This window comes from Neophocaena asiaeorientalis, unplaced genomic scaffold (genome assembly GCF_003031525.2).
Source record: "Neophocaena asiaeorientalis asiaeorientalis breed wild unplaced genomic scaffold, Neophocaena_asiaeorientalis_V1.1 scaffold46, whole genome shotgun sequence".
NCBI lineage: Eukaryota > Metazoa > Chordata > Mammalia > Artiodactyla > Phocoenidae > Neophocaena > Neophocaena asiaeorientalis.
In genome coordinates this window covers 1,149,082-1,174,619 of record NW_020175393.1, presented here as the reverse complement: position 1 = coordinate 1,174,619, position 25,538 = coordinate 1,149,082, and the positions used below count along the sequence as shown (strand labels likewise).

General features: G+C 44.6%; 1 protein-coding gene across 3 annotated transcripts; it reads left to right on the top strand.

Moving 5' to 3' along the window:
* Positions 1–3,592: 3,592 nt before the first annotated feature.
* Positions 3,593–17,040, top strand: LOC112413938 (HLA class II histocompatibility antigen, DM alpha chain). Of its 3 annotated transcripts, none has more exons than XM_024766148.1 (6): positions 3,593–3,633; positions 12,584–12,829; positions 14,030–14,314; positions 15,751–16,029; positions 16,255–16,383; positions 16,727–17,040. In XM_024766148.1, the coding sequence occupies exons 2-6, from the start codon at positions 12,742–12,744 to the stop codon at positions 16,729–16,731; spliced, it is 786 nt and encodes a 261-aa protein (XP_024621916.1). In that variant the 5' UTR covers positions 3,593–3,633; positions 12,584–12,741; the 3' UTR covers positions 16,732–17,040. The 3 variants fall into 3 exon arrangements, with proteins under 3 accessions (XP_024621916.1, XP_024621915.1, XP_024621917.1); XM_024766147.1 differs by lacking the exon at positions 3,593–3,633 and adding an exon at positions 9,456–10,846; XM_024766149.1 differs by lacking the exon at positions 3,593–3,633 and having other exon boundaries at positions 11,886–12,829; positions 16,255–16,380.
* The last annotated feature ends 8,498 nt before the right edge of the window (positions 17,041–25,538 follow it).

The window sequence follows — 25,538 nt, the reverse complement described above, 5'->3', positions numbered from 1 at the left end:
CTATCGTCGACCCTATCCCCCCCACTCGCCTCTCCGTACGGGTTCAGCATGGCTGCAGCAGCCCGGGAACGTGCACAGCGCAGGCGCATGGGTGCGACCAGCTTGGGGGAGGGGAAAGGAGAGCGGGAGGCCTGGGGAGAGCAGTGCGCAGGCGTGAGGGCGGGTTCTGTAACTCCCGCGGCGGGACTCGGAGCGCGCGCAGTGGGTGGGGCGGAAGCGGGCGCGGCGCACCGACCTCCAGCCTCAGCAGGCCTTACTCCACTGCGGGCGGCCTCGCGGGGCAGCCGGGGGAGCCCTGCCTCGGTTCCTTTTCCGCAGGTGGAGGGTGCGGCTTGGGACGCCCGAGCCGGAGTGCAGTGGGAACGCGCGCCGCCGTGCTGTTGTCAGTGGAGGAGAATGGGGCCTGGACCTGGAGTTGTGAGGGTTTGCAGGGTGGGGTCTCTTCCCGGCTGTAGTGTGGTTCCACGACGGGAGTGTTGTCACCGCCCTCGTTGTGCTTGCGGCGGGGAGAGGAGGTGCGGGCGGTTGGTATGGGCGTTTTGTACGGTCTCTTCGTCTTAGGCCGCGTTCTAACCTCTCATTTCCCCTGAGTCTACCTGGAGTTCCTTACTTTATTGAGACCTGCCGGAGCCTGGGCTCCTTTGCCTGCTGCAAAACTTGCCGGCCTTTTGATCACTTTTACTTCTTTACTGGGCTCGTCTCGACCATTTCAGTTAAAACACGTAGGCTTTTTCTAAGGCTTTACCCTCTGCTCATGTTGAATAAAACCCATAAAAGTCTAATCTAGGGATGGTTGCCTCCTAAAGGCGACCTTTTACTTGTTCGTGGGCAGTAATCCCTCCCTTGACCCTCAGTGTGGTTCAAATATTCACTCTAGTTCATAACTCCCCCCCCACCCCACCCGCAGAACGGAACGGAAAGGCCAGCTTGCGCGAGAGTTCTTGGCTTTCCATCTCCCACCTGTAAACTGGGCCGTGTCTGTGTTCCTTTACCACCATTGTACTCGAAGTCTTCTCTTCGGATTAAAGAAATGTATTTTCCTTTTGACCTGGTCAATCTTATCTGTTACTCTGAAGCTCTCCTCCATTTTCTACCAATTAGTATTTTTAACTAATCCCTTAATACGGGTTTCCCAGCCTAAAAAGAAGATAAGAAAGACAACCTTATCAATATTGTATTCCCTTGTGGACTCGCTTATCTAACTCTCAGCTCCCCTGCAGTCAAGACCTGAAATTGTCATCTTAATTTTCCTCTCTCTGCCTCATTCCCCACTCTAGCTCATTTCTTCCACTACTGAAACTGTCCTGGCAAATGTCACCAGGAGCCTGCTAATTGGCAAAGTCAGGAAGCAGTTTTCAGTTCTCACCTTATTTGACCTCTCTGAAGTATTTGACATTTGATCACGCTTCCTTCCTGAAATTCTCTACACTCTTGATTTCTGTGACTACTTCTCACTTGTTTCTTTTCCTGCTAGTCCAACTGTTCCTCTGGTCTCCTTTGTGGACTCTTCTTCTTCGGCCCTGTTGATGTTTGCCAGGATTTTGCCTCAGTTTGCTTCTAGTTCTGTTCATCTTCTCTAAGTAATCTCAGTGGCTCAGAACCTCTCAGATCTGTATTTTTAGTTCAGAGGACTCTCCTGAGCGAAACTCACTACTGAATTTTACCACTTGGATAATCCTCAGACACTTCAACATTTTCAAAATTGATACAATCTGTATGTACCCTAGACCTGCTCCGTCTGTATTATCCAGGTTGATGGCAGCTATTCAATCAAAAAGCCTGGAATCTGGGAGCCATTCTTGATTTCTTTTTCTCACAACATTATATCTCCTAGGCTTATCATTGTGCCTCTAATACAGCCATTGACTCACACTCTGTCCTAGTCCTATCACCTGAGCTGTATCAACAGCTTCCTAACTGATTTCCTTATTTCTAAAGCTGCACTGTTCACTATGGTAGCAACAAGTGGCTGTTTAAATTAACATTAAATACTGTTTTAAATTTAGTTCCTCAGATGCCCTAGCCTCATTTTAAGTTCTCATTAGCCATGTGTGGCTAGTGGCCATCATATTGGATAGCACAAATTATAGAACATTTCCATCATTGAAGGAAGTTCTCTCGAACAGTGCTGCTCTAGATTTTTCTCTCTGCCTCTGCCACAATACTGCCAGGAATGAGCTTTCCAAAATACAACTCTAGCCATATGCTACTGTTTAAGCCCCGTATTAATTTCTCATTGCCTGTGTGATAAAGTCCAAATTCCTGTGCTTGCCAGAGAGGTCTGCCCAGCTCTCCAGTGTCATGTCTAGCCACTTCCTCTTGGGCCCTGTATTCCAGCCGTATTGAACTGTTCCCCAGATACATCATTTTGATTTACACTGTATTTTACACATACTGCTCTCACTACATGAAATACGCTTTTCTCCAGTCCATCTAAGCCCAAATACCATCATCTGAAAAGCCTATCCTTGCCTTCCAAATTGAGTTTGACTGCTCATCCCTTGGTGTTCCTTTCTCTTATGATTGCACCTTTCACAGTGAATGGCATATATGTGATGCCACATGTTTCTCTCCCTTACTAGACTTTGATCTTGAGAACAGGGCCATGTTGTTTTGTTTTTATTTTAAATGCCCCCAGCTCCTGGCTCAGGACCTGGCCAATATGAGGTGCTCACAAAGTGAGCAAATGTTGAAGGAAGTTGATGTTTCCATAAGTATGTGACTTAGGTAAGATTGTAATGTATGTGTTTGGAGCGGGGGCTCCATGTGTAGTATTGGGGAAATAATCATAGACAAAGTTATTGTTGTCAGATAAACATTTGAGACACTGGGATGGTGTGAGGAAAGACTGAACAGAGCAGGTCATTTTCACAGAGCACTGCAGTCCAATCTGGCCCGAGTAAAATATAAGCTACAAGAAGTAGAGCCGGAGGAGATTGGAAGTTACATTTATTTGAGGCAGTATGATGATTTCCGGTGCTGTTAAGTTTGGACCTAGTGGAGAGCCTCTGAAATTTTTTGAGCAATGGCTTGATTGGAATTATGTCATTAGATAGGAATCCTATCTTCATATCCCCAGTGGCTATCACTATACCTGTTAATAAACACCAAATAAAAATGCCACGTGTTGGAAGGAGGTGAGACTGGTGATAGCTAAAATTCATTGAGTTTTTGAAATGTCTCAGGCCCTATTATAAATGCTTTACATGTAGGAACTCTTCTAATGTTTAGAACCCTATAAAGTAGATACTATCGTTATCACTCCCATTTTTCAAATGAAGCGACTGAAGCAAGAGATATTAAATAATTTACTCACAGTTAAACGTGTTTAATAAGTGTACAGAGTTGGGATCTGAACCCAGGCAGTCTGACTCTGGGTGGTATGTTATTCTGGTTAGGCACAGCAGGTTTTTTTTTTTTTTTTTTTTTTTTTTAGGTACGCGGGCCTCTCACTGCTGTGGCCTCTCCCGTTGCGGAGCACAGGCTCCGGACGCGCAGGCTCAGCGGCCATGGCTTACGGGCCCAGCCGCTCCGTGGCATGTGGGATCTTCCTGGACCGGGGCACGAACCCGTGTCCCCTGCATCGGCAGGCGGACTCGCAACCACTGCGCCAGCAGGGAAGCCCCACAGCAGGTATTTTAAAATCAAAGATTGAAGTTCGAGGAAAAAAAAGATTAGTAGAGGTAGATTTGGAAGTCACCTTTGAGGTGTAGTTTGAATCAGTCATGCAGGTAAGTAGGTGAGATTTATAAGTGAGGAAGTATGGAACAATTTAGTTGTGGGTTAAAGATCACGCTCTGGGTTGCATCCTCACACAGCAAGAATAGGAAGAGAAACCAGTGTAAGAGCATCAAACAAGGAAAAGCAGAACAACATAATATGAGGAAGCCAGAACAAGAGAGGGCTGCAGTGAGGATTTCATGTTTATTGAATGAATGACTAATCAGGAGTTTTTAAGCTTGTTTGTGCCATGCACTTATTTGGCAGTTTGGTGGAGCCTTTGGACCTTGTCTGACAATAACACTTGTAAATGTGTAAATAAAATACACAGTTATCAAAATATTAAAAGAAATGTATGATGATCTAGTAATAATGTGTTCCCTTATTAATAGAATACTAATACAATAAATAAAATGATTTATTGCAGGTCTAAACTCATAGTTGTAGAGGTATTTTGAGATGGCTATGATATGAAAATATTCACTGATGGTGATTTCTATTGATGACATTACAGGTACTGCTAGTACCACAAAGACTTGTTTTCTACATTCATAAAATTAAGTTTCCGTTAATTAGATGTTCTTAAAAATAAAGGTGACTCTTTTTGTTCCATCCAAGTTCATGGACCCCTGAATTTTATGGCATGTGGACTGCAGGTTAAGAAACCCTGTTCTTTTTTTTCTTTTTTTTTCGCCATGCCATGCGGTTTGCGGGATCTTAGTTCCCTGTCCAGGGATTGAACCCGGGTCCCAGCAGTGAACGCGCGGAGCCCTAACCACTGGACTGCCAGGGAATTCCCAAAAACCCCTGTTCTGATTGAATGAAGAGACAAGATCCTGCAGAGGGTGTGAGAGAATGAAGAAAGGGGAAATCTCACTAGGTTGTTGGTGATCATTACTGATATTGGAGAGCAGTTTTGTAGTCTGGGGATAGAATTCAGAGTATGGGGAACGTGAAAAACCCAGGCCAAGTAATTCAGATTGAATCTCATAGAAAGGGGAAGGAAGAGCTACCTTTGTAGGAAGTTACTAGGCATCAGTGTGCACCATGGATTGGCTTTGGAGAGACTGGAGGTAGGTCAGGTAGGTATCACAGCACACGTTCACCCATGGAATGAAAAGGAATAAAGTCATAGCATTAGAATTAATCACACCTAGAGGAGAATGCAAACCTCGCTGTGGACCACGAGGTCCCACGTGGTCTTGCTTCTTCCTGCCTCTGGCCTCATCTGCTGTCTGTGCTCTCTTATTCACTAATAATATGCCAGCCACACAGGTCTTCACCTCCCTGAAGGAGCCCGCTCCTTGCCTGCCGCAGGGCCTTCCTCTTCTTCCCCCTCTGCCTGGCTAACTCCTACTCACCCTTCAGATCCCATCTCAATATCATTAGGTTCCCCGTTTCACTTAGTGTCTCTTATGGATCTCAGTTCTTTTTCTTAACAGTACCTTTTACAATTTGGTTTTGTAGATTCGTATGATTACTTGTTTAATGCCTCTTTTCATTAGATTATAAGTTTGGTCATGTAGGTGTCTGGTGCCCAGCATACTACCAGGTACATAGAGGGTAATCAGTAAATATTTGCTAAATAAATAAATGAATGAACCTCGTTGAGCCACAGATTTCTTGTTTATATAATGGCAGTAATAAATTCCAGCCTTGTAGTGTAGTTGACAGGATTGCTGTATTCAAATAATACAGCTAAAAGGGAACAATGAATATGGATGTGAAGAGATCACTGAGCTGGGAATGAGGGTAAAGGTGGGAGCTGGATGGGCAGTCTTACTCTCTGAATTAGGCTGTGGCAGGGAGGAGGAAGAAAATGGGAAGATGAGTGGGGTGCACAGGGAAGGCAGTGGGAGTGAAGATGTCTGTAGAGTGGCCCACAGACATGCCTGGTAAGATTTACTGTTGTTTTTTTTTTGGCTGTGTTGGGTCTTCATTGCTGCGCGCGGGCTTTCTCTAGTTGCAGTGAGCGGGGGCTACTCTTTGTTGCGGTGCGCGGGCTTCTCATTGCGGTGGTTTCTCTTATTGCAGAGCACGGGCTCTAGGCCCATAGGCTTCAGTAGTTGTGGCACGAGGTTTCAGTAGTTGTGGCTTGTGGGCTCTAGAGCACAGGCTCAGTAGTTGTGGCACATGGGCTTAGTTGTTCTGTGGCAGGCATGTGGGATCTTCCTGGACCGGGGCCCAAACCCGTGTCCCCTGCTTTGGCAGGCAAATTCCTAACCACTGCACCACCAGGGAACCCCAGATTTACTGTTGAAATATCCATGTTAGAAGGAATGACCTGTCATTCATCTAATGCTTGAAGGCTCTTCTAGGCCCAGCTTCAACACCTTCAGTAACCAACAGCACATTTATTCATCCAATGAGTAGTCACTTGCTGGTGGGCCTTCTTGGTAGATGCTGAAAATGGAAAAATACCAGGAAGAGATCCTTGAGACCTTGCAGTGGAAGTGAGGTGACCGAAGCAGACATAAACAGAAGAGCATAATACAATACAAATGATGGTAAGGACAGGCCGGTGCTGTGGAAGCATACTGAAGAAGTCACTCATCTCCACTCTGGGTTCCAAGGCTCCCTGAGGGAGGTGAGATTTCGTCTCAAATGATGTATAGAGATAGGTTAAGTGGATCCAGATCATTAAGGATCATACCAAGGAAAGCAGATTGTAGAGAGCCATTGAAGGCTTTCTTGAAAAAGTATGATGTGATCAAATGTGCCTAATAAAAAGATCTTTGCGGCAGCACTGGAAAATAAGAATAAGATTGGAGAAGGAGCAGTTCTAAGAAAATTGCAGTGACCCAGGAAAAAGACAAGCAAACCAATGAGGGCCTGAACTAGTGGGAATGGAGGACAGACTAAAGAGATATGGAAGAGGTAGAATTGATAGGACTTGGTGAACAGTTGCTTGAGAAGGTTTGAGGAAGATGAAGTTGTCAAGGTTGACTGCCGTATTTGTGACTCATCTGATTGGGTGGACGGTCAACTTACACACTGAGGTCTTGAATACGGGAGTGTAAACATGCTGGGAAGGGAAGGTGGTGAGTTTAGCTTTGTAAATTTTGAGATAGAGCTACATTCAGTGTAGTAATTCCTGAACTTAATTTGCCTAAAAATTCATTATTGAACATTCAACAGAGGTTTATGAGACATCATGTAAAATAGAAAACTCACTAAAATTTTAAATATGAAGGCACAGTTTGAAAACCATAAGACTGCTTTTCATTTAAAACTTACCCTTAGACATTTTTGAGATAGTAGGGGAAAAATGAACACAGATTGGGTTAAAGGAAGTTAAGCAATCATTTTAAATTTTGTTGCTTGTGGTGATAGGATGGTAGTTACATTAAGGAAGAAGTCATTGTAGATACCCGTAGAAATGTTTCCTGGTGAAATATAATGATAGAATTTGTTTAAATACTCCAGAAAAAAAAAGTGTGTGGAACAGGAGAATAGATGAAACAAAAATGGAAGACTTTTAGAATGATGAAAATTGTTGAAACTTAAACAAGAGTACATGGAGGCTTAATAGATTCTTTTGTGTATGTTTGAAATTTTCCATAGTAAAAAAAAAATTAAACTTAGTCATAGATCCAAAGGAAATCAGTTAGTGGAATACAAATATTATAATTATATAATTAATCAACACTGAGGTCATAAGTATATTTTGAATTTGTGGCAAGACTTGTGACAGACCAGAGGTCAAATAGATGACATATATCACTCGGGCAGTTAATTGGGAGATGCTTTCTGAGTGTTAGTGCACAGACTTAACCTCACGTTTATGCCTCAGATGATCTAATACAGTTGTCTGGGATGCCGTATGTTTAAGATAATTATACTGAGGTGGTTGGTTCGCGGTAATTCTCGCTTCTCTGGGAATAGCTCTAAGACACAGAGGTGATATTGTGCCTGGCCATCACTAATTGATCCCGAGGTCCACACCTGATATAAGCTGAGCCCGTCTGATGGTCCCTCTCAGCAACGTGAAATTTGAAAGATAGAGGCTAGAGGACTTTGAAGGTGCGGCATATTAATGGCAACTCAACCCTTGCTGCTAAGGACCCTGTGGCTCCTCTTCCTGAGCCTAGCTGATTCCACCCATCTTTTGATTTTCTGAGCTAGCTCTGTATCCGTCCAATAAATCGCCCCTTTAAAAGTTAAGTTAGCTTGAGTTGGTTTCTGTTGCTTACAACCAAAAATGACCTTATTAAATATAATAAATGATTACATAAAAATTACTGTGTAAACATGTTTGGTGTTTTATTACATCTGTGTTGAAATAAATTTAAAAATGAAAAATTGCTACTATCAAATTTACAGTTTAAACAATTTCTTGAGGGACCCTATTTTGTGGAGAGTACAGTTTGAGAACTGCTGTACAGCAGCATCCAAGTGGAGATACCTAAAGGCAGTTGGGTGTATGGATGGTGTGGAATCAGAGCCAGATCTGAGCTGAAGGGGGAAATTTGGAAAACGTCGGCAAATAGATGGTAATGGAAGACAAGTGGGAGTAGATGCCATTGAGAGCAGGGGTATAGTATAAGAAGAAAAGAGGATGAGGACAAAACTCCAGGGATACCAGCACTTAAGGGGTAGCTGGAAAAAAGGAGTCCATGAAGGTGACAAGACGCCAGAGAAATGGGACGAAAAACTAGGAGAGAGTGCTGTCAGGGATGCCAAAAAAAATAGACCGTTTTAGGAAGGAGGGCATGGCCAACAGTGTCAAATGTTGCCAAGACTGCAAAGAGTCCATTTGATTTAGCAACACAAAGATGTTGAACCACTTCATTGTTGAGTGTTAAGGATTAAATGGAAAGTATGAAAGTAGAGAGGTGGTTGCACATGGCTTTTTCAGGAAACTTGGCTCTGTCAATAGAAAGAAGATGGGGCAGGACTAGGAAGGGATGGAGAGCTGAGTGTTAGAAAACTGTGACCTACTGGGTTTACAGGTGTGATGCCTTTATTTTCAGAGGCATTCATGTCTCATGACCAAAGACACTGAGTTACTGGCATGCAGAACTGGTGCTTTGCCCTTCTCTTGACCACAATTCCCACTTTCCCAAACTGATGAGAGACTGTTTTTGAGATATGTATTAATGGAGGTTGTTGCAGGGTCCTGACAGGAAGAGGATTACATAGAGGGAAGCGTAGTTATAAATGTTTGAACTGGTTCCCATTTGTTCTGGGAGAGAAAGGAGTTAACCACAACCTTGCCGTCATCTTGATGATGGGTAGTTATATTTCTCCGCATGCTGGACTTGTCTACACTGTACTCTCGGTGGAGAACGTGGACCCCCTTTGCCTCATTCCTTCCACCCAGGGTGGTTGCAGGGTCTGCTCTAACTGTTCCTAGCCCTCCCACCAGTCCTCTTCCTCCTGTGCCCCCTCCTCCCCCAGACATCCTTCCAAACAGTGTTGTATCTGGGATATGATACATTCATTAACCAACTGCCACCCCCCAAAATGAATGGGGCTCTTTGGAGGGTGCGTTTATTTTGGGTCCCCCACCCCATTTCTGACCACACATAGAACAACGTTCAGCAAACAGTGGTTTCTGAGCAAGAGTCAGCCCATATATTTTTATATGGCCCAAGAACTCAGAGGGTTTTTACATTTGTAAATGGTTGGAAAAAAAAAAGAAAGCAAAAGAATTCTATTTTGTGACTCATGAAAATTATATGAACTTTAAGTTTCAGTGTTCCTTAGTAAAAAGGTTAAGAACAAAACTCCAAGGAACAAAGATTTGCTATCGGGTCTTTTACAGAAAATATTTGCTCACCACTGGTTTAGAACTCCAGGTGGCTGTGTGTCATCTATCTCCACCAGCTGGTGATGTCAATAGACCTCCTTTCTATCAATACTTTCCTAAGGGCTGAATCTTCCCCACCGCAGGACCTACTGACGGATTAATCCACAAAGGATGAGACATTAGGAAAATGTTCTACTTTTTTTTTTCTTGGAGTGTAACACAATGATTTCCAAGCCCAGCCTAACCCTGGCACTCTGCCCACCCCCACCACACATGCACACACTCACACACACATATGTACCCTTTTCAGAATATGCAGGAGGTCATGGGGGTGTTTTTGTTTGGGGCTGTTATGGCTGCTGTTATTTGTTTCTCAAAAGAGAGTATGGATTTTGAAAGGACCATATTCACATAGATTGATTTCTAAGATTACTTAATTGCCACATTAGATCTTTCTCACTGCCTCTTCCCCCACCCCTTCTGTCTTTCTTTTTCTTCTCTATCAAACTTGCAGCATATACACTGACAGTTTCTTCCTCACCTCCCACTTACTTCTCAGCCCACCACAATCTGGAGTCCACTCCCACTCCAACGCTGAAACTGCTCTCAACACATTTGTCACCCATCTCATAATTACCAAATCTAAGGACACTTTCCCGTCCTCCCTTGACTTCTGAGTAGCATTTGATAATGCTGACCTTGCCCTTCTTCATGGAACACTTCTATTTCTCTACATCTGCTTCTTCTTTATTCTTCTCTTAGCTCTCTGGATGCTCCTAGTGCCACCAGATTCTTACAAATTAGTGTATTTCAGTGACCTGCTTATTATCTAGCATCAGTGCCAAGCCCAGCCTCCTATACTGTGTTCTGGACTGCTTGGCCATGTATTTTCCAGCCTTCCTGGACGGTTGGCTTCCTGTTAGATTCTCTCAGTAGGAGGTTTGGGTGGGAGATCAGATGGCAGGAGAAACCAAGAAGCTTCCTGCTTTAGTTTCTAAGAGTGGCAGCTCCTGGTACCAGCAGCAAGAATGGGTGATTCTGGACTCCAGCTTCCTGGGCAGAGGAAATACCTTCTCAGTGATCCAGCTTTGATGGAGATGGCGCCTCTTTGGTAGATCCAGAAGTGACTGTGATGGTGTCTCCTCCAGGACAACAGCAGGTGTAGACATGAATTCCAGCTCAGGGGTGAGAGCTGCTTCTGATTTCCAGGTTTTCCTCTGTCGTATTTGCACCTCCAGCCTCTTTTTCCCTCTTGCATGTCTTGCCTTTTTAAAAATACCTTTGTAACCAATCTCTATATTAAATCCCCTCAGTCTGAAATACCTAGAGTGATCATACCTTCCTGACTGGATCCTGGATGATACTGAATAACTGGTATGAGTTTGGGGTTTGAACCCAATCTGACCTGTGTCCTTGTGTCACTTCCCCCTCCCTCTGCACAGTCTACGTGGGTGATCTTGTCCGCTGCCTCTGCTTCAGCATTTGTGCAGATGACTCCCAAATTAAGGTTCTTCAGCCCACACCTGAGATCCATACCCGTCTACTTCATGCCTCCTGGTTACCCTGGCACCTCAAATTCAACACAAAACTGAACTTAATTCTCTGCTTCTATGACTTTCTTTTCTATTTCAACTCAGTCCATCATTGATCAGCCACCTAGGCTGGAGACCTTGCTGTTACCTCTCCTTGACCCCTCCACATCCAATTATCAGCCAAGCGCTTTAGATTCAACTTCCTAATTACATCAATATTTGATTCCCTCCATCTCCTCTGTACAAGACTTAATTCAAGCTCTTACCATGTCTCGCCTAAAGTATTGCTATGCTGCTACCAGAGGGCAGTGTGTGTGTATGTGTGTGCAACTTTTAATTTTGTTGTCATATACATCACAAAGTCTATGTGTGGACTCTTGACCAGCAGTTTGGCCTCAGTTCTTTTCAAGCTCCAGACCATTATTGGAAGCATCAGAACGATTTTTCTAAAATGTTAAAAATGATTGTGTCACCCTTCGGTTTAAAGTCTCTATCATCTGTAAAATAAAAAACACCCTCCTTGGGACTTCCTTGGCGGTCCAGTGGTTAAGACTCTGCACTTTCACTGCAGGGGGCACAGGTTCTATCCCTGGTCAGGAAACTAAGATCTCGCATGCCGCCCGGCTTGGCAAAAAACCCCCCAAAAAACAAAAAACAAAAACACCCTCCTTGTGGCATAACAGAGCCTATGTGATCTGGCTCTTGCCTAAATTTCTAGCTCATCTTAAATCAGCTATACCCCAATCAAAATTTAAAAAATAAATAAAAAGTGAGTAATTCCTGAAAAAAAATTTTTTTCTAGCTCATCTTGACACCCCACCCCCACCCCCTGCCCCTTACCAAACAGGGAAACATGAGCAGCCTCCAAACATTCATGCCCAACTATACAGAGGTCTCCAAAGAAAGGAGCTCTGAAGGCCTTTGACCGTCACCCATTTGCCTACCCCTTGCCCTGGAAGGCTTTTCTCTTCTCTCCCATTCTGCTGGTCTGTTTTTTCTTCAAGACTCTTAGTAGCCTTCCTAATTACATCCCACCTATTTCTCCATCCTCATGAAATAAATACTGCCAAAACACACTTGGCATGGTCTTATTTGAATATGTTACATTGTATGTACTTATTTATTCAGTGACCACCCCCACTCCCTCCAACTTAGACTCTAAACTCTTTGAAAGCAGGAATATGCCTTATTCATCTTGGTATTTCTAGCCCTGGACCTAATGCTTGTTACATTTTCAGTCTATTTCTGCAGAAGGAAGAGAGCTAAAGCCTGAAGGAGAATAAATTTTGTGAGAAAGAGGAGGGGGCTTGGGAGGTAGAAGACAGGGTCTGAAGAGCCCTGGGGGGTTACCATGGGAAGATGAACTTACCCAGTTTATTATTCGGCCACAGGGCAGTGCTGCTCAGAAGAGTCCCTTAGTGGGGTTACAGGCTGAGGCTGACTGCCAGATACTAAAGAGGGATCCTCACCAGGAGGCAGACATTCCTCCACTGCCTCCCCAACCCATCTACAGCCCCTAGGCTGGCCTGGTAAAAGAGCCTAGTCCTAAGAAGGGTGCTCGCTCCTGGTCTCTCCCCAGCGACCGATGACGTCAAACCCTACACTTTCTGTGATTGGCTTAGCCAGAATGACAAGAGAAGTTATGGGAAGTGAGCTGGAGAAACATGATCTGGGAAGGAATCTGGGGACCTGGGTCAGCCGTCTGGTAGCTCCAAGCCCACTGGGAGGTGTGAAGATATGGATCATGAGCTGAGCCAGGGAGCTGCGCTGCTACGGCTGCTACCCCTTCTGTGGCTGCTGCCCCAGTCCTGGACTGCCCCTGAAGGTATGGCAGTACCTCCCCTTTACTTCCATCCTGACTGGGGTAGAACCTAGGGAGCCGGGGCATTTGAAAGCGGTGAAAGTGCTTTGTAAGTGGTGAAAGTATTATGAGAGAGTGGAAACGATAGCAGAATTGGGAAAGAGAGCTATACTATGGATGGATGGCAAACAATGCCAGAGGTGCTTTGTAGGTTTCATTGAAGACAATCTCTTGAAGCAGAGATTATTATCTCCACTTTCCAGATGAAGGAAATGAGACTCAGAGTTTGAGTAACTTGTGGAAGTTCACCCCGTTGGAAAGTGGTAGCGCAGGGATTTGAGCAAAACAAATGTTATTTCCACTGTTCCTACTTGGGAGTCTACTCTGCACTCTGTCATCAGTTCACCTTATGATTCTTGAAAAGTCTCTTAACTTTATTGGTCCTTAGTTCCTTCTTTGAAAAGAATGGGGCAGAATGGAAGAAGAATCTGGAAGACCCCTCTTACTCTATCATTCTGGGTATTGGGTTTTGAGTAGAAGATTTCCTCCTGGCTGGGGAGATTCCTGCCAGGAGCTTCAAAGAATTAGAGATTATTTCCTGCAGCTATGGTGCCATTCCCCCAGTCCTGTCTTTGCAAGGTCTGCAGGGTTGAGGGAGGGGAAGTTATTTTCAGAGAGGCCTGGTGCCAACGAAGCGGCTGAAAAGAAGCCTGGAGAGTGGTTTTTCAGTCTGCCATGTGTGTCTGGGGATGGGATGGGATGGGATGGGGCAGTGCCATCTATGGCTTAGGGAGGGCACCGCCATTCCTTCACATATCCACGTGAAGACTGGGAGCCCATCCAGGCCCTTCACAAGTCAATAGGATGGCTTCTCGGGGATCAGGCAAAGGTGGAGACCTTTGGGAGGATGTAACCCTATGCCAGGATGCATGGTTTGGTGAGCAGAATGCAGGTTTGATTTTAGCTGCCACTTACCTCTTTGGCTGGGTGCCTTTAGGCACAAAGATACAACCAACATTGTGATTCTGAATTACTTGTTACAACTTTAAACAGTTGGCCTTTTTATGGGCTGGGTAAGTTAGGCGAGATCCCGTAATTTCTTTTCTGCTCCCACTGGGAGGCAACCCACCTCTCCCCCCTCTACCTGAAGCAGGCCTTGCTGTTTTCTAAGCGAAAGAGGAGGTGGCTCCCACCTCCTTGGACACCACTCTGTCTCTTTTGCAGCTCCTACTCCAGGGTGGAGGGATGAGCTGCAAAACCACACGTTCCTGCACACAATGTACTGCCAGATCGGGAATCCCAACGTGGGGCTCTCCGAATCCTACAACGAGGACCAGCTTTTCTCCTTTGACTTCTCCCAGAATATCCGAGTGCCTCGCCTGCCTGAATTTGCTGACTGGGCTCACAAGTCTCGAGATACTTCCAACATTTTCTTTGACAAAGCATTCTGCCGGGCGATCGTCGAGGAAATTGGCCCAGAGCTTGAAGGGCAGATCCCAGTGTCTAGAGGTCAGGGGATATTTTGGGGGGTGGGCTGCCCTCTTAACCTCATGATACACTGAATTACTCCCCTTCTCACCAGCTCCCCATCTCTCCTGCTTTCTGGTTCTCTCCTTGGATATTGATTTTTCTACCACTCATGATCTGTACTCTGTTTTTGTTTTGGGGCAGAAGAAAAGTCCCTGGGATGTAGTAGGCATTCAAAACTACGGAACTGAATGAATTCAACAGAGGCCAACAGACGCCTACTGAGTATTAGGGCTTGTGCTGCGATGCTCAGCAAGATGGAGGGGAGAATAGAAGCATCTGATGATGTGCCTACATTTTATTTTATTTTATTATTTTTTTTCCAAAAAATTTGAGTTTGTTAGGAAATGCTGATGGATCATAGTAGATGAAAGCCCCAGCTGAGGTAGTGAAATGGTACTAAGTGCCTTGGTAAACTAGGCTTAACTACATAGGTTAATCAAGCTCTGTTAATGATTATTTATTTTATTATTCTACCATATTTGTTTGGGCATCATCATGTGTTTTTTTATTGAAGTATAGTTGATACACCATGCTGCGCCCGTCTCTGCGGCACAGCAAAGTGACCCAGCCATACACATACATACATTCCTTTATCCCAGGAAATTGGATGTAGTTCCCCGTGCCACACAGCAGGACCTTACTGTCCATCCATTCTAAACGTAATAGTTTGCAATCATAATGTGTTTTTAATGTGCATTTGCCAAGATTTAAACTACAATACCATATCAAAACTGAGTTGACATTAATTGGATGATGAGGTAAATTAAAAAAAAGTATGGCTGTGATCAGGATGTCTTTCAAATATATCCAAACATATAGCTCCTTGAAACTACCCTTAAAATTAGTATTTTCAATTTTTTTTTACTGATTGGTTCTTTTTTTTTTTTTGGTGGTGGTGGTGATCTTTATTTTCTTAAATTTAATTTTCATTTTATATTAGAATATAGTTGATTTACAATGTTGTGTTAGTTTCAGGGGCACAACAAAGTGATTCAGTTACACATATACATATGTCCGTTCTTTCTGAGATTCTTCTCCCGTATAGGTTATTACAGAGTATCAAGTAGGTTTCCCTGTGCTATACAGTAGGTCCCTGTTGATTATCGATCTTATATATAGTAGTGTGTATCTGTTCATCCCAAAGTCCTAATTAAAATGTGCCTGCATTTTAATGAGAAGACAGAGTGTGATCAGTTGCTGATGTGAGGTCCAGACAGGAAGTGCTGCAGGAAGTCAGGGTGGAGGGTCCAGAGTGGCCTGGCTCTGGTCCAGGTCTGGTTCTTGCCTAGACAAAGACCTCCCTCAGAGCCCTATCTCCCCCTCTCTCATGTCCCCTCCGTATGCCACATCCCCTCCACACACAGGGGTCCCATCTAAGTTAGTCGCTTCTTTCCCTCACCTCAGTACCCCCACAGGCCTCCCCATCGCTGAGGTGTTCACTCTGAAGCCCCTGGAGTTCGGCAAGCCCAACACACTGGTCTGTTTCATCAGCAACCTCTTCCCACCCACACTGACGGTGAACTGGCAGCATGATTCGGCCCCTGTGGAAGGAGCAAGGCCCACTTTTGTCTCAGCCGTCGATGGACTCACCTTCCAGGCCTTTTCTTACTTAAACTTCACACCAGCACCCTCTGATCTTTTCTCCTGCATCGTGACTCATGAGATTGACAGCTACACAGCAATCGCCTTTTGGGGTGAGACACTTCTCCATGGAAGCCTAGTTCCTTTGTGGGGCAGAAGGGGGTAGACCCACAGGAGGACTTCTTTCTCCACTGGGCCCTTGTTTAGTCTGTTCTCACTCTGAGCTGACCTCAATCTTCCATGCCTCAGTTTCTCCCTTGCCATTCCAGACACCCGTGTCATTCCCCTGGGGCTCCCCAACCAGGTCTCTGGGCTGACTGGCTCCCCTTTTGCTCTAGTGCCCCAGAATGTGCTGCCCTCCGATCTTCTGGAGAACGTGCTGTGCGGTGTAGCCTTTGGCCTGGGTGTGCTGGGCATCGTTGTTGGCTCAGTCCTCATCATCTACTTCCGAAAACCTTGCTCAGGTGGTATGTCAGGGCATCTGGAGAGGGCATGTGTGGGTGTGCCGGGACCGACCTGTGGCCCGGGGAGCGCATACAGTGGTCCTCAGGCCCTTGGTGGGGAGGCCTGTGTTGGGCACCGTGGGACATCCTCCTGGTTGAGGTCCCAAATACACACACCCAGTTCTAGGTCATGAGAATGGCTTTGCGTGGGAGAGGAGTGATGTGGGGGGCTGGAGGAAGGGTGCTTGGAGATGATTTGGAGAGAAGGAGAGATCAACTTCTATAGGGTGTGTTGCAGGCCGGAAAGGGCCTTTGGGGACGATGAGGATCCCCCTGATGGCTTTCCTCCATCCTTCTCTCTCCTCAGACTGACTCTTCCTGACCAGAGTCTGAGGCCAACAGCTGCAGCCATCCAAGCAAGAGGTGTTCAAGTTTCTCACATCCTACCCAGGATCTCTCCTTCTCAGAGCAGGAGGCCCTGGGCCTTCCGTCTGTGTGTGTGTGTGTGTGTGTGTGTGTGTGTGTGTGTGTGTGTGTGTGTGGTGTGTGGTGTGTGTGTGTACAGGTTTCTCAGCTGGGGGCTCTGCTGTCCCTGGGCTTTTGCATCCAGGGGAACCCAGAGTGGCTTTCCTATCACGACCACATCACTACCATGTCAAAGCAATAAATCTCATTTCTTAATATCAGTGTGGCTTCTTTTTTCACTCTTGATATTTATTTCTGGATATTTTAACTTGAGTAAGTTGTCATGTCAAATTCAACAAGCCTTAACCTGACACGTCTGCCCTCCTTAGGGAGAGAAATGGGAAAACCCCTAATTCCTCAGCTGATTCCCGTTCCCTGGTCTCAGTACAGCACGATGGCTTTTACTCCTATCAGTTTGTGCAAAATATGTGAGCAATGAAGGCAGAGCCACTTTCTGATAATCTGCTCACAGAATGGTGGAGGAAGCTGCTTGCAGGTTTTTTTGGATCTTTTTTGCAATTTACTGTTTGTGGAAATGTTTATGCCTAGTATAGGCTGCCTTGAGGAATATATAACTGCCTTCAACCTACATCATAGCTGAGAAAACAAGAGCTCATAATGGAAAAATAAGCCTTCAGATGCTATTCTAACTCAGTCATTCCGGTTTTGTGAAAAGAGTAAAATCCAAAGTTCTTGAAATGAAGCGTGAACAGCCTGGAAGGGCCCAGAATTCATGTGTCCTTTCAGACGATCTGTTTGTTGGCCTGAGTGGACCGTCCAAGGAGAGCTGTGATGATGCTGTCTTGGGTGGATGGTGGGGGCAGGGGGCACATGTCTACTAGTGGTAATTTCCTTTGCATGTGCTTTGTTTCTTGCTTTTCTTGGTGTTTGGGAGTTGCTTTGGAGGAGGGGGTGGCATTAAGGTGAAGAGTGAAATTATTTTGGTATTGGTGCAAGAGTCTCTGTTCTTTGCATCGTATCAGAATCTAATCTAAGGGAAAATATCCACTTCTTCCCAGGAATTGGCATCTCCTCTGAACCATCTCATTTCTAAGAGCAGCATATGTGCTGGCTAAGAGTGCAGAGTCCAGGGCTTCCCTGGTGGCGCAGTGGTTGAGAATCCGCCTGCCAATGCAGGGGACACAGGTTCAATCCCTTGTCCGGGAAGATCCCGCATGCTGCGGAGCAACTAAGCCCGTGCACCACAATTACTGAGCCTGTGCTCTAGAGCCAGCGAGCCACAACTACTGAGTCAGTGAGCCACAACTACTGAGCCCACATGACACAACTACTGAAGCCCACGTGCCTAGAGCCCGTGCTCTGCAACAAGAGAAGCCACAACAATGAGAAGCCCACTCACCGCAATGAAGACCCAATGCAGCCAAAAATAAATAAATAAATTTATAGAAAAAAGAGTGTGGAGTCCAGAACCAAACCGCTGGGAATTCAATCGTGACTGTCAAATTTTAGCTGTGTGCCCTTGGGCGAGTTACTTAACCTTTCTGTGTCTTGGTACCATTTTCTGTAAAAGGATGATGATAACAATGGTGCCCACCTTAATAAGGTTGTTGTGAGGCTTAAATAAATTAACATCTTGTAGAATGCTTAGAACAGCGTTTGGCATGTAGAAAAGGTGCTCATAACTTAGCAAGGATTTTCACTGGGGAATTTAGCAGCATCATTAACTTCTTTTCTGGAAACTACTTTGAATCTACCTTCAAGTATTGTATGTTCTCCCTTTGAGATGTTTTTCTTTTCTTTTCACTTTACCATTCTACATCTGTCCCATTGCTTTCTAGTTCTTCCTGATTTCTCTCTCTCCATTTTCCAACTTATCCAGAAACTTCCTGCCAGTCAAGCCTTAAAATTGCTTTAATTTATTTATTCGTTGCCCTGCACAGCTTGTGGGATCTTATTTCCCCAACAAGGGATTAAACCCAGGCATTCAGCAGTGAAAGCGTGGAGTCCTAACCACTGGGACCACCAGGGAAGTCTCAAAACTGCTTTTATTATGCTGTGTGACCTTAGACAAGTCACACCCCGTCTCTGGGCCTCAAACTCCTCATCTGTAAAATGATGGGCTTAGGTTAGATGCTCTCTATCAAGCATTCTATAATACTGTCACTTATAATACTCAACAAGCCTTCCAGACCCTCTCTTGTCTGGTGTCCCCCCTTTAATAAAAAAAAAATAGTGCCTCCTCTTCCATGAATCTGTTCCTAATACTCCAGCCCTGACTGACCTTGACTGAACTCGGAATTCCAAGACTTGGCACACTCAACCCAGACCTTGCTCTCAGTGCTATGCTGCCTTGGTTTATGTGTTAGTTATTTTTTTCATACAACTATTTTGTAATTTCAGTGATTCAAGGATCATAAACAGTTTACACTCCCACCGACAGAGCAAGGTAGTTCTCACTTTCCTTTATTGTCACTAACACTTGAAATTATTTGACTTTCAAATGTTGGCGATACAGTGGGTGTCAAGTGGTCTCAAGTTGTTGTGTTTTCTTTAATTTAAAAAAATTTTTAAATTTTAATTTTTTAAGCAGATATTAATTTTAATTTATTAATTTATTTATTTATGGCTGTGTTGGGTCTTCGTTTCTGTGTGAGGGCTTTCTCCAGTTGCGGCAAGCGGGGGCCACTCTTCATCGCGGTGCGCGGGCCTCTCACTATCGTGGCCTCTCTTGTTGCAAGCACAGGCTCCAGACGCTCAGGCTCAGTAGTTGTGGCTCACGGGCCCAGTTGCTCCGCGGCACGTGGGATCTTCCCAGACCAGGGCTCGAACCCGTGTCCCCTGCACCGGCAGGCAGATTCCCAACCACTGTGCCACCAGGGAAGCCCCCCAATTTTTATTTTTTAACATCTTTATTGGAGTATAATTGCTTTACAATGGTGTGTTAGTTTCTGCTTTATAACAAAGTGAATCAGCTATACATATACATATATCCCCATATCTCCTCCCTCTTGTGTCTCCCTCCCACCCTCCTTATCCCACCCCTCTGGGTGGTCACAAAGCACGGAGCTGATCTCCCTGTGCTATGCAGCTGCTTCCCACTAGCTATCTATTTTACATTTGGTAGCATATATAAATCCATGCCACTCTCTCACTTCATCCCAGCTTACCCTTCCCCCTCCCCGTAGGGGCAGGACAGGAATAAAGATGCAGACGTTGAGAATGGACTTAACTTGCCTTTCTCTCCTCGCTAGTGAGGCTGGACATCGTCTTATAGGTTTATCTCTCTGTGAATTGCTGATTCATATCTTTTATCTATCGTAAATATGGCTTTTTCTTGTGAATGTACGGGGGTTTCTGAAATATTTTATATAGCAATCCTATGTCAGTATAAAAACTGCAAGTGCCTTCTTCCACTTTGCTGCTCAACAGTTAAATTTGTATACGGTTCTCTCCCCAAATAGAATGATTTCATTTTGACAGTCAAAACCCATATGGTTTGTGTTTTCATAACCTTCAGAAATCCTTTCGAACCCCAAGGCAGTAACGTTACAATTTTTGCTGGAACATAAAGTGATAAGGGGAGTCTCCATTTTCTCAATGAGAATATTTTAAAAGATTTTTGACCAAGTTCAAAATTTAAAGTTTTAGGTGTATAGAAGTTATAGGAAAACAGTCAAATGTTTGCTAACTGCCTTTATTTAGTTACTAACTCACAAATTTAAAATCACATATTTTATAACATAATATTTTAATGTAGGCATATTGCTGTTTCCACTTCTCGCATTTCATAAAACAATTTTTATTCTAATTCTCGTGTGTTTATTTGTGATTATGCTAATGGCTTCTAAATTCTTTGATTTATTTAAAAAATAAACCCATTAATGTAAACTAAAAAACCCACCAAAACCAGTTTGTTCATTTCTCCTACCTGCCCACCCCTCCCTGGCAGTCTCTGGCGACCACGAAACTGTTCTGTTCTCTGTTTCTATAAGCTTGGTTGTTTTTTCGTTTGCGTTTGCTTGTTTGTTTGTTTATAAATTTATTTATTTAATTTTGACTGCATTGGGTCTTCATTGCTGCATGTGGGCTTTCTCTAGTTGCGGCGAGTGGGGGCTACTCTTCGTTGAGGTGCGTGGGCTTCTCACAGTGGTGGCTTCTCTCGTTGTGGAGCACAGGCTCTAGGCGCGCGGGCTTCAGTAGTTGTGGCATACGGGCTCAGTAGTTGTGGCTCGCGGGCTCTAGAGCACAGGCTCAACAGTTGTGGCGCACAGGCTTAGTTGCTCCGCGGCATGTGGGATCTTCCCGGACCAGGACTTAGACCAGTGTCCCCTGCGTTGGCAGGCGGATTCTTAACCACCGTGCCACCAGGGGAAGTCCCCGTTTGTTTGTTTGTTTTAGATTCCACATATAAGAGGGATCATACAGTATTTTTCTTTCTCTGACTTATTTCACTTCCCATAATGCCCTCGAGGTCCATCCATGTTTTTGCAAATGGCAAGATTTCATTCTTTTTTATGGCTGAATAATATTCCATTGTATGTATACACCACAATTTCTTTATGCACTGATGGATAATTAGATTGTTTCCATATTTATAGAGATATTATTATACTATAGAAATATAGCAAATAATGCTTCAGTGAAAATGGGGTGCATGTATCTTTTTGAGTTAGTGTTTTTGTTTTCTTTGGATAAATACCCAGAAGTGGAATTGCTAGATCACACAATAGTTCTATTTTTAATTTTTTGAAGAACCTTCATACTGTTGGTGAATCCTTATGCAATGTTGGTAGGAATGTAAATTGGTGCAGCTACTGTGGAAGACGGTATGGAGGTTTCTCATGTATTTATTAACTGAAATCATTTTAGGATAATGTATCTTCTCCAAACAGCTTTGAGAGAGTGGCCATAACTTGGAAAGGAAAAAACTTAAGGGCTTATATAGAAGGTAATTCTCTCTTTTCTGATGAATAATTTTAGGTAAAAAAGCTTTGCCTTATATCTGGCCATATATGATATTTCACTGTGCTTTCTCCTATTAGAGTTATTTTTCTCCTTTCCCAGTTAGATCTTTATTGATCTGGAGTTTTTCCATATGGTATGAGTATGGTTACAACTTTCTTTTTCTCCAAACACTAAATTGATTTTAATGCCATGTATCAAATATTTGATTTATTCCCAGGAATTTTATGCCAAATTCCCCCATATTCATGGATTTGTCTCTGGATTATTCAGTTCAGTTGGCTTGTCAGTTCTTGTGTCCACTTAATCATGTTTAAATTATTAGGGCTTTTTTTGTGTTTTAATATTTGGTAGGGCTCGTTTCCATTTCTTTGCCACCTCACCTCCCAGAAAACCACATTTTGCTCTTCTTTATCAAAATTGTCTAAGATTCTTACGGACTTTACTATCATGTACATTATAGAATCAGCTTGTCAAGTTCTCCCCAAATTCTGCTATGATGTTGGTTAGAGCTATGGGGGAAAACTGACTTCTTCATTATGTGGGGATGCCTCAGCCATGCATATGGTATGTCTCTTCACTTCTTAAGGTCTTCATTTATGCGCTTTAATATAAAGTTTCCTTTTTTTTTCCTAGAAAGTTTTTATACTTTTGTATGTTAATTTCTAAATATATTTGGTTTAAAATTCCTATTATAAACGGTTGGCCATTTTCAATTAGTTTCTAATTGATTATTAAGATATTATTATACTATAGAATTTAGAATCAAGTCATGGCGCTATTACTTAGTATCTGGGTAAAGCTGGGCAGTCACTAACCTCCCTCTGCCTCCATTTTCTCATAGTTAAAATGCGGAGGTAATAACATGATTCAAGAGTTGTGGTGGCAAATCGGGTAAAATATCTGCTAGTAGTTCAAGTAATCTGGCTGCAGGATGGAAGGAGGTTGAACTAGTTACAGCAACTGTAGCTCAAAGGTCAGGGTCTAGAGCAGTGAATCCTAACAGAGAAGGAGAGCGAGGAGAGGAGAGGTGGGAGGTGGGTGGGCGTGAAGTTGGACAGACTGGGAAGTCATGTAATCCTGATAGGATGCAGAAGTGTGAAAAGACATTGAAGGAAGTCACGAGTGTGGTCTCAGGCTCTTGGTTTTCAATTACAAGTGATGGACAAGTTGAACAATTTTTGAGTTTATAAAATGCAGGCTTGAGTTAAAACCATCTGTCCAGGACTTCCCTGGTGGTGCAGTGGTTAAGAATCCGCCTGCCAACTCAGGGGACACGGGTTCGAGCCCTGGTCCGGGAAGATCCCACATGCCTCGGAGCAACTAAGCCTGTGCGCCACAGATTCTGAGGCTGCACTCTAGAGCCCATGAGCCACAACTACTGAGCTCACATGCTGCAACTACTGGAGCCTGTGTGCTGCAACTACTGAAGCCCGCGTGCCTAGAGCCCGTGCTCCACAAAAAGGAGAAGCCCCTGCAATGAGAAGCCCGCGCACCGCAACAAAGAGTAGGCCCCACTCGTCGCAACTAGAGAAAGCCCATGCGCAGCAATGAAGACCCAACGCAGCCAAAAATAAATAAATTTATATATTAAAAAAACCACACTATCTGTCCAGAAGAGGAACCTGTGAACGTACAGGGAGGGATGTTAGGAAGGACCTAGAAGAGATTTTTTATTATGGCCATACTCTCGAAAAAGCATAAGACCACATTTCTGACTTCTTTCAAGGTGCCAATGATGTCATTGCAGTTCGTTTTTGTTTCTGTCAGTCCAGGTAGCTGCTAGACCCCCAACAGCACCTTATAACATTGCCCAGACCATGTGGTTATATGCCAAGACCGGGATGCCAACTGCCTTCCTCTTCTCCGACACGAATCCAGCCCACTTCCAGGCCCCCGCAATGGAGAGGACTTCCTGTCCACCAAACACACACAATGTCTTCTCTTTTCCCTTTTAAGTCCACTGGCCTGATTGCTGACTTGCATTAACATAAACTCTTCTCTCTCTAGATGTTTCTTCTCACTCCCCAACCGAGCTGTAAGTGAATGACGTGGGAACGGAGCCCACATCTCTTAGCTCTTGGGAGTCCCTGTAATGCTTTGCAGGTAAACACCATGGTCAGTCCACTTCTGGCCTATGGTGGCCAGCTTAGCAGAAGAGGCAGCAGGCAAGGAGGGGATTCACTCTTTGGGCCCTTGTGTAGTGGCCGTAAAAGAGGGACAGCATATGGGCAGCTGCCTGGGGTTCCCCGACTTCAGTCCTGGGTGTTACATAAATAGTTATCCAATCACCAACAATGCACAGGACAGTTGAAATATTCTTTGGGGTTGACTAGAGGTGGGGGACAGAGCTATGTCTGTAACAACAACAGCAACAAAAAAAGTAGGGTTAGGAGGAAGAGGGGAAGGAAGAAACCACTTCGCTGAGCACAGGTCTCTGGGTTTTTCTGTCCAGCTTGATTCTAAAAAGCACCCTCAGTCTTCTCATTAGTAGAGAAGTGAAATTGTCTACATTTCCTGCAGCTGCCTATGGAAGGTTTCACATCTCCTTTGGCTGCCCAAGCAGAGAGCCAGACATGAGAGGGAGCTTGCAGAGCCTCAGGGAGCTGGCAGAGGGCCACACAGGCCCTCCTGTGTGGAAAGCATTCCTGTGCCAGACGGGCTTTGGGGACCTTGAAAAGGATCCCAAGACCTGGTTCCTGAGGTTAGGTTCACTGCCTACCTGGAGGGAGGAGGAGAGACGTAACGGGGGGCAGTGAGCATGTGTGTAGGAGAATACACAGTTTTGAGACTGTCGAAAGAAAAATTGGAAGAGACACGAGTTCTAAGAGCAGGAGGAACTCTGAGCATCGGAAAGATAAGACTCAGAAGGATTGGGGTGGCTTTTCCCTTTTTCCTTTTCTCAGCGGAGGCCTCCATGAGTTACCTTTACTTGGGTAATCTCAGTCCCAGGATGTAGTGAGTGTGTGGGCACACTCAAGTGTGTGTGTGTTTGTGTGTGTACCTCGAGACCTTGGGTGTGAATCTTTGGACCTGTTTTCCAAACTGTAAAATGAGGACCATTAACAGGTCTTGTATTTTTTTTTTTTTTTTTTTTTTCGGTACGCAGGCCTCTCACTGTTGGGGCCTCTCCCGTTGCGGAGCACAGGCTCTGGACGCGCAGGCTCAGCGGCCATGGCTCACGGGCCCAGCCGCTCCGCGGCATGTGGGACCTTCCCAGACCGGGGCACGAACCCGTGTCCCCTGCATCGGCCGGCGGACTCTCAACCACTGCACCAGCAGGGAAGCCCAACAGGTCTTTTAAAATTAAATGAGATAGCATGTAAAGGATTGACTTAGCATAGTATCTGTCACAAAGTAGAAGCTTAACAAATTTTGCACTCCCCCTCCTCAATTTTCTGCCCATTCAACACCCTTAATGGTTCATTAGAGAAGTTCAAGTGTAGCGGTATAACCCAGGTGGGGCTGAGTGTATGGGTGGTGGTGGGGGGACGTGGGCAGAGCTTCAGTGAAGCTCAACGAGTTACACAAAACAACTCTTTTGTTCCTGATATTCATGTATGTTTTCATCTTGGGGGTAATCTTCCCCCTCTTCCTTTTTTCTTCATAAATATCAGATTCTCTGGGGGTCAGGGACTTGGAAGGAGGACAGGTAAATGTGGTGTCAAGGGCTTCCCTCCTAAGTCCTCTTTTATTTAGCTCACTATCAAGTCAAATTCAAGAGCTTTCAGAAAGCAAGGTGAAACTTGCTTGGACTTCCCTGGTGGTGCAGCAGTTAAGACTCCATGCCC

Coding starts and splice junctions, on each gene's coding strand:
- LOC112413938 (XM_024766148.1), top strand. CDS start 12,742: ATGGATCATGAGCTGAGCCAGGGAGCTGCGCTGCTACGGCTGCTACCC. Junction 12,830..14,029: donor GTCCTGGACTGCCCCTGAAG/GTATGGCAGTAC, acceptor TCTCTTTTGCAG/CTCCTACTCCAGGGTGGAGG. Junction 16,030..16,254: donor CACAGCAATCGCCTTTTGGG/GTGAGACACTTC, acceptor CTTTTGCTCTAG/TGCCCCAGAATGTGCTGCCC.